This window comes from Salmo salar, unplaced genomic scaffold (assembly GCF_905237065.1).
Source record: "Salmo salar unplaced genomic scaffold, Ssal_v3.1, whole genome shotgun sequence".
NCBI lineage: Eukaryota > Metazoa > Chordata > Actinopteri > Salmoniformes > Salmonidae > Salmo > Salmo salar.
In genome coordinates this window covers 37,501-46,691 of record NW_025547352.1, presented here as the reverse complement: position 1 = coordinate 46,691, position 9,191 = coordinate 37,501, and the positions used below count along the sequence as shown (strand labels likewise).

The window sequence follows — 9,191 nt, the reverse complement described above, 5'->3', positions numbered from 1 at the left end:
TCTCCTCTAGACCCCCTAAAACACCACAGAACATTACTCTCCTCCAGACCCCCTAAAACACCAGACAGCAGGTGCTGCATCCCAAATGGCACCCTGTTCATTTTATAGTGCACTAGTTGTGACCAGGGTACATAGGATCTGTGGAATAAAGTGGTAAACTATGTAGGGAATAGGGAGCCGTTCGGGATGCAGCCGGCGCTGTAGTGGCTGATTGCTGCTGCCATTGTTTGTTTGCCTGGTGTGTCTGTGTGTGTGTTTTGTGATTGTGTTTTGTGTGTGTGTGTATGTGTGTTGTGTGTTCCTTGCTTCTGGCGTTGTTGATAGAAGGTAAATGTTTAGGGCGGGCGGTGGAGAGAGAGAGAGAGAGAGAGAGAGAGAGAGAGAGAGAGAGGGAGAGAGGGAGAGGGAGAGGGAGAGGGAGAGGGAGAGAGAGAGAGAGAGAGAGAGAGAGAGAGAGAGAGCCGGCAGGGACAGACAACACAGCCAGCCGCCTCGTAGCGCCGCTCCCCGATTGGCTGCTTGGTGAACAACATTCTCTGAGACGTGCGACCTCTCCTCCGAGCCACGAAGCATTCAACAATATTTCAGTCAAGTGGACAACTAATTTAAATATTAATACATACATGGCTTATAGCTATACGGCTGAGGCTGGGCGGGCAGTGATGCTTAGCTTACCGTAATATCTCGCTGAGGCCGGAGCGAATAAACTCATTCCTGATGTGAAGCCTGAAGTCCAGCTCATCTGGAGATGTCACCAGAGCATTGATGAGCTGCATACAGGCCACCTAGAATACACAGAGAGATTACATTCAGAACCACGCATTCAGACCCAGAGACGGGAGGGAGGGGGGGAGGGTGAGACAGAGGGAGGGAGAGGGAGAGAGGGAGGGGGGGAGGGAGGGGGGAGGGTGAGACAGAGGGAGGGAGAGGGAGAGAGGGAGGGAGGGAGGGGGAGGGTGAGACAGAGGGAGGGGGGTGAGAGAGAGAGGGAGGGAGGGGGGTGAGAGAGAGAGGGGGGGAGAGGGAGGGGAGAGAGGGTGAGAGAGAGGGAGGGAGGGAGGGAGGGTGTGTGTGTGTGTGTCCAGCAGATTCTAAATGAATCCTCTCCTGAAGACAAACCAGGACAGCAGAACTAACATCTCTATTTTACTGTAGTCACAAACTCTGAGTTCACAACAGCATACACAACCTCCCTGCCTGCACCAACACGTGTGTGTGTGTGTGTGTGTGTGTGTGTGTCTCTGACAGTCATTTTGAGGACAGAGCTCAGTCTGTTGGAAGACGTTCTGTCTCCTCCATCTCTCCATGTGAGCTTGGTTTTCTGTCATGTGGAAACCAGGAGAGGAGCAGTTCAGCTGGTCAGGAGAAAACTTTACTATCAATTATTCATCCTTTACAACTGATGCAGTGGTGTGTGAAGTATGAAATAAGGACGTGGTGAGAGGGTGTGTGTGTGTGTGTGTGTGTGTGTGTGTGTGTGTGTGTGTGAGACAGGGTGTGTGTGTGTGTGTGTGTGTGTGTGTGTGTGTGTGTGTGTGACAGGGTGTGTGTGTGTGTGTGTGACAGGGTGTGTGTGTGTGTCTGTGAGTGTGTGTGTGTGTGTGTGAGTGTGTGTGTGTGTGTGACAGGGTGTGTGTGTGTGTGTGTGTGTGTGTGTGTGTGACAGGGTGTGTGTGTGTGTGTGTGTGTGTGACAGGGTGTGTGTGTGTGTGTGTGTGTGTGTGTGTGTGTGTGTGTGTGTGTGTGTGTGTGTGTGTGTGTGTGTGTGACAGGTGTGTGTGTGTGTGTGTGTGTGTGTGTGTGTGTGTGTGTGTGTGTGTGTAAAGGTGTGTGGTGTGTGTGTGTGTGTGTGTGTGTGTGTGTGTGTGTGTGTGTGTGTGTGTGTGTGTGTGTGTGTGTGAGTGTGTGTTGATGAGAGCATGTAGAGAGAGTGATCTCCAGGTGATTGTGATAAACCATCTAGACATCGTAACAGTTAAAGACGAGTGGCATCGTACAGCAACATCAATAGTGTCTGTGTTTTCACTCACTGTCTCATATATCACAGGGGAGTCATTTACATACAGGAAACAGACACACACCTTGGGATTAGATGGGACTGAGAACAGATAGGGATTAGATGGGACTGAGAACAGATAGGGATTAGATGGGACTGAGAACAGATAGGGATTAGATGGGACTGACAACAGATAGGGATTAGATGGGACTAAATAGAGAACAGATAGGGATTAGATGGGACTGAGAACAGATAGGGATTAGATGGGACTAAATAGAGAACAGATAGGGATTAGATGGGACTGAGAACAGATAGGGATTAGATGGGACTGAGAACAGATAGGGATTAGATGGGACTAAATAGAGAACAGATAGGGATTAGATGGGACTAAATAGAGAACAGATAGGGATTAGATGGGACTGAGAACAGATAGGGATTAGATGGGACTGAGAACAGATAGGGATTAGATGGGACTAAATAGAGAACAGATAGGGATTAGATGGGACTAAATAGAGAACAGATAGGGATTAGATGGGACTAAATAGAGAACAGATAGGGATTAGATGGGACTAAATAGAGAACAGATAGGGATTAGATGGGACTAAATAGAAAACAGATAGGGATTAGATGGGACTAAATAGAGAACAGATAGGGATGAGATGGGACTAAATAGAGAACAGATAGGGATTAGATGGGACTGAGAACAGATAGGGATTAGATGGGACTGAGAACAGATAGGGATTAGATGGGACTGAGAACAGATAGGGATTAGATGGGACTGAGAACAGATAGGGATTAGATGGGACTGAGAACAGATAGGGATTAGATGGGACTAAATAGAGAACAGATAGGGATTAGATGGGACTAAATAGAGAACAGATAGGGATTAGATGGGACTAAATAGAGAACAGATAGGGATTAGATGGGACTAAATAGAGAACAGATAGGGATTAGATGGGACTAAATAGAGAACAGATAGGGATTAGATGGGACTAAATAGAAAACAGATAGGGATTAGATGGGACTAAATAGAGAACAGATAGGGATTAGATGGGACTAAATAGAGAACAGATAGGGATTAGATGGGACTGAGAACAGATAGGGATTAGATGGGACTGAGAACAGATAGGGATTAGATGGGACTGAGAACAGATAGGGATTAGATGGGACTGAGAACAGATAGGGATTAGATGGGACTGAGAACAGATAGGGATTAGATGGGACTGAGAACAGATAGGGATTAGATGGGACTAAATAGAGAACAGATAGGGATTAGATGGGACTAAATAGAGAACAGATAGGGATTAGATGGGACTAAATAGAGAACAGATAGGGATTAGATGGGACTGAGAACAGATAGGGATTAGATGGGACTGAGAACAGATAGGGATTAGATGGGACTGAGAACAGATAGGGATTAGATGGGACTAAATAGAGAACAGATAGGGATTAGATGGGACTAAATAGAGAACAGATAGGGATTAGATGGGACTAAATAGAGAACAGATAGGGATTAGATGGGACTAAATAGAGAACAGATAGGGATTAGATGGGACTAAATAGAGAACAGATAGGGATTAGATGGGACTAAATAGAGAACAGATAGGGATTAGATGGGACTAAATAGAGAACAGATAGGGATTAGATTGGACTAAATAGAGAACAGATAGGGATTAGATGGGACTAAATAGAGAACAGATAGGGATTAGATGGGACTAAATAGAGAACAGATAGGGATTAGATGGGACTAAATAGAGAACAGATAGGGATTAGATGGGACTAAATAGAGAACAGATAGGGATTAGATGGGACTAAATAGAGAACAGATAGGGATTAGATGGGACAATAGAGAACAGATAGGGATTAGATGGGACTAAATAGAGAACAGATAGGGATTAGATGGGACTAAATAGAGAACAGATAGGGATTAGATGGGACTAAGTAGAGAACAGATAGGGATTAGATGGGACTAAATAGAGAACAGATAGGGATTAGATGGGACTAAATAGAGAACAGATAGGGATTAGATGGGACTAAATAGAGAACAGATAGGGATTAGATGGGACTAAATAGAGAACAGATAGGGATTAGATGGGACTAAATAGAGAACAGATAGGGATTAGATGGGAATAAATAGAGAACAGATAGGGATTAGATGGGACTGAGAACAGATAGGGATTAGATGGGACTAAATAGAGAACAGATAGGGATTAGATTGGACTAAATAGAGAACAGATAGGGATTAGATGGGACTAAATAGAGAACAGATAGGGATTAGATTGGACTAAATAGAGAACAGATAGGGATTAGATGGGACTAAATAGAGAACAGATAGGGATTAGATGGGACTAAATAGAGAACAGATAGGGATTAGATGGGACTAAATAGAGAACAGATAGGGATTAGATGGGACTAAATAGAGAACAGATAGGGATTAGATGGGACTAAATAGAGAACAGATAGGGATTAGATGGGACTAAATAGAGAACAGATAGGGATTAGATGGGACTAAATAGAGAACAGATAGGGATTAGATGGGACTAAATAGAGAACAGATAGGGATTAGATGGGACTAAATAGAGAACAGATAGGGATTAGATGGGACTAAATAGAGAACAGATAGGGATTAGATGGGACTAAATAGAGAACAGATAGGGATTAGATGGGACTAAATAGAGAACAGATAGGGATTAGATGGGACTAAATAGAGAACAGATAGGGATTAGATGGGACTAAATAGAGAACAGATAGGGATTAGATGGGACTGAGAACAGATAGGGATTAGATGGGACTGAGAACAGATAGGGATTAGATGGGACTAAATAGAGAACAGATAGGGATTAGATGGGACTAAATAGAGAACAGATAGGGATTAGATGGGACTAAATAGAGAACAGATAGGGATTAGATTGGACTAAATAGAGAACAGATAGGGATTAGATGGGACTAAATAGAGAACAGATAGGGATTAGATGGGACTAAATAGAGAACAGATAGGGATTAGATGGGACTAAATAGAGAACAGATAGGGATTAGATGGGACTAAATAGAGAACAGATAGGGATTAGATGGGACTAAATAGAGAACAGATAGGGATTAGATGGGACTAAATAGAGAACAGATAGGGATTAGATGGGACTAAATAGAGAACAGATAGGGATTAGATGGGACTAAATAGAGAACAGATAGGGATTAGATGGGACTGAGAACAGATAGGGATTAGATGGGACTAAATAGAGAACAGATAGGGATTAGATGGGACTAAATAGAGAACAGATAGGGATTAGATGGGACTAAATAGAGAACAGATAGGGATTAGATGGGACTAAATAGAGAACAGATAGGGATTAGATGGGACTAAATAGAGAACAGATAGGGATTAGATGGGACTAAATTATTTGGTTTTTGGCAATAAAGAGAAATGGACTAAGAAAATGAAAAAAAATGAATTTATTAATACAAATTTAAAAAGTGTTTTAATCTATTTCCATGACTAGTCTATAATGAATGTGTGTATTTATTAAAGTAACATTGAGAGACCCGTGTCGGTGACTAGCCAGACAGACCTACAAACACTACAACATACAGTATGCAGAGAGACCTATCTGTTCTGTCTACGGGCTGCAGAGCTACAGTTTCCATGAGGACGGTAGGAAGGTAGGTAGGTAGGTAGGTAGGTAGGTAGGTAGGTAGGTAGGTAGGTAGGGAGGGGTAGAGATAGAGATAAAGAGTGTGTGTGTGTGTGTGTGTCTTGTGATGATACCGACGACTGACAAAGTTGTTATTTGAAGTAGTATTTATTTTTGTTATCCGTCAACCCAAAAATATCCACCCTCCTGCCAGACCAGCCTTCCACCCTCCTGTCAGACCAGTCCTTCCACCCTCCTGTCAGACCAGTCCTTCCACCCTCTTGTCAGACCAGCCTTCCACCCTCCTGTCAGACCAGCCTTCCACCCTCCTGCCAGACCAGCCTTCCACCCTCCTGTCAGACCAGTCCTTCCACCCTCCTGTCAGACCAGCCTTCCACCCTCCTGTCAGACCAGTCCTTCCACCCCCTCCTGTCAGACCAGTCCTTCCACCCTCTTGTCAGACCAGCCTTCCACCCTCCTGTCAGACCAGCCTTCCACCCTCCTGTCAGACCAGTCCTTCCACCCTCCTGTCAGACCAGTCCTTCCACCCCTCCTGTCAGACCAGTCCTTCCACCCTCCTGTCAGACCAGCCTTCCACCCCTCCTGTCAGACCAGTCCTTCCACCCTCCTGTCAGACCAGTCCTTCCACCCTCCTGTCAGACCAGTCCTTCCACCCTCCTGTCAGACCAGTCCTTCCACCCTCCTGTCAGACCAGCCTTCCACCCTCCTGTCAGACCAGCCTTCCACCCTCCCTGTCAGACCAGCCTTCCACCCTCCTGTCAGACCAGTCCTTCCACCCTCCTGTCAGACCAGTCCTTCCACCCTCCTGTCAGACCAGTCCTTCCACCCTCCTGTCAGACCAGTCCTTCCACCCTCCTGTCAGACCAGTCCTTCCACCCTCCTGTCAGACCAGCCTTCCACCCTCCTGTCAGACCAGCCTTCCACCCTCCTGTCAGACCAGTCCTTCCACCCTCCTGTCAGACCAGCCTTCCACCCTCCTGTCAGACCAGCCTTCCACCCTCCTGTCAGACCAGCCTTCCACCCTCCTGTCAGACCAGCCTTCCACCCTCCTGTCAGACCACAGTGGAGCTTCTATGGTCTGTTCAGCAGCCTAGTCTACACTTTATCTCGTATTTATCCTCAAGTTACGTCCCTACACACTTTACATTCCTGAAGTGAACTGCAGCATGGCAGTAGAGGGGGATATGAATCAGGGCCAAGCAGGGATCACACACACACACAGAGAGAGAGAGAGAGATAAGAATATCAGACAGCCTGGTGTGAGTTAATACAACACAGGGTTAAAGGGATCAGGGTTGGTCTAGTTGCTAAGAGGAGATAACAGCCCTTCCTGATGGATCCACATAACTAAAATGGCTGGAAACATGACCCTGGTGTTTCATGATACCAGACCATCCACCCTGGTGTTTCATGATACCAGACCATCCACCCTGGTGTTTCATGATACCAGACCATCCACCCTGGTGTTTCATGATACCAGACCATCCACCCTGGTGTTTCATGATACCAGACCATCCACCCTGGTGTTTCATGATACCAGACCATCCACCCTGGTGTTTCATGATACCAGACCATCCACCCTGGTGTTTCACAATACCAGACCATCCACCCTGGTGTTTCATGATACCAGACCATCCACCCTGGTGTTTCATGATACCAGACCATCCACCCTGGTGTTTCATGATACCAGACCATCCACCCTGGTGTTTCATGATACCAGACCATCCACCCTGGTGTTTCACGATACCAGACCATCCACCCTGGTGTTTCATGATACCAGACCATCCACCCTGGTGTTTCATGATACCAGACCATCCACCCTGGTGTTTCACGATACCAGACCATCCACCCTGGTGTTTCATGATACCAGACCATCCACCCTGGTGTTTCATGATACCAGACCATCCACCCTGGTGTTTCATGATACCAGACCATCCACCCTGGTGTTTCATGATACCAGACCATCCACCCTGGTGTTTCATGATACCAGACCATCCACCCTGGTGTTTCACGATACCAGACCATCCACCCTGGTGTTTCATGATACCAGACCATCCACCCTGGTGTTTCATGATACCAGACCATCCACCCTGGTGTTTCATGATACCAGACCATCCACCCTGGTGTTCCTGATACCAGACCATCCACCCTGGTGTTCCTGATACCAGACCATCCACCCTGGTGTTCCTGATAGCAGACCATCCACCCTGGTGTTCCTGATACTAGCTAACTCCTCAGTCCCAGATACACTTCCTGATTTTCTCTACATATTCTTCTCCCCTCCTGCCTCATTCTCCCCTCCTCCCTCCCCTCTCCCCTTCTCTCCTGTTCCCCTCCCACCCGCTCCCCCTCTCTCTCCCCCTCTCTGATAAGGCCTTCTCTCCTCTCCACAGGCTGGAGTCTGCCTGGATGGGACAGACTTCTGGCTAATTAAACACATTGTACAATCCCACAGGCAGACTGACACAAACACAGTCAGAAATGACAGGCATAACAGGAAGGACTGAGAACAACAACAGACTGACACAAACACAGTGTCTCCCTGTGCAGATGGAAGCAGGTCACTGGTGTGTGTGTGTGTGTGTGTGATTGTGTAGGTGTGTGATTGTGTAGGTGTGTGATTGTGTAGGTGTGTGATTGTGAGATTGTGTGTGTGTGTGATTGTGTGTGTGTGTGTGATTGTGTGTGTGTGTGATTGTGTGTGTAGGTGTGTGTAGGTGTGTGTGTGTGTGTGTGTGTGTGGTGTGTGTGTAGGTAGGTAGGTGTGTAGGTGTGTGTGTGTGTGTAGGTAGGTGTGTAGGTGTGTGTGTGTGTGTGTGTAGGTGTGTGTAGGTGTGTAGGTGTGTGTGTGTGTAGGTGTGTAGGTGTGTAGGTGTGTGTGTGTGTAGGTGTGTGTGTAGGTGTGTAGGTGTGTGTGTGTGTGTGTGTGTGTGTGTATGTATGTATGTATGTGTGTGTGTGTGTGTGTGTGTGTGTGTGTGTAGGTGTGTGTAGGTGTGTGTAGGTGTGTAGGTGTGTGAGTGTGTGTTGGTCAGAGATGGAGAGGGCATCACCAACATCTCAGTTAGACAGAGGAGGTGTCCAGGGGGTCAAACCCTCATAATACTGCAGATGTACAGCAGAGAATCACTGTGTAAAACAGGGCTGCAGAGCAAACGGTACCCTAACTCCTTCATACTACACTATATAGGGAATAAGGTGCCATAGGGCTCTGGTCTAAAGTAGTGCACTATATAGAGGGAATAAGGTGCCATAGGGCTCTGGTCTAAAGTAGTGCACTATATAGGGAATAGGGTGCCATAGGGCTCTGGTCTAAAGTAGTACACTATATAGAGGGAATAGGGTGCCATAGGGCTCTGGTCTAAAGTAGTGCACTACATATGGAATAGGGTGCCATAGGGCTCTGGTCTAAAGTAGTGCACTATATAGAGGGAATAGGGTGCCATAGGGCTCTGGTCTAAAGTAGTGCACTATATGGGGAATAGAGTGCCATAGAGCTCTGGTCTAAAGTAGTGCACTACATATGGAATAGGGTTCCATAGGGC

General features: G+C 46.5%; 1 protein-coding gene across 1 annotated transcript in view; it reads right to left on the bottom strand.

Annotated features, from left to right (window-relative positions):
• Positions 1-671: 671 nt before the first annotated feature.
• The window catches only part of LOC123731791 (protein diaphanous homolog 3-like), a 23,465-nt gene continuing 14,945 nt past the window's right edge, over positions 672-9,191 (bottom strand). Inside the window, exon 5 of the mRNA XM_045711199.1 lies at positions 672-785. Within this exon, the coding sequence (XP_045567155.1) occupies positions 672-785 (114 nt within the window). The remainder of the gene's footprint in view (positions 786-9,191) is intronic.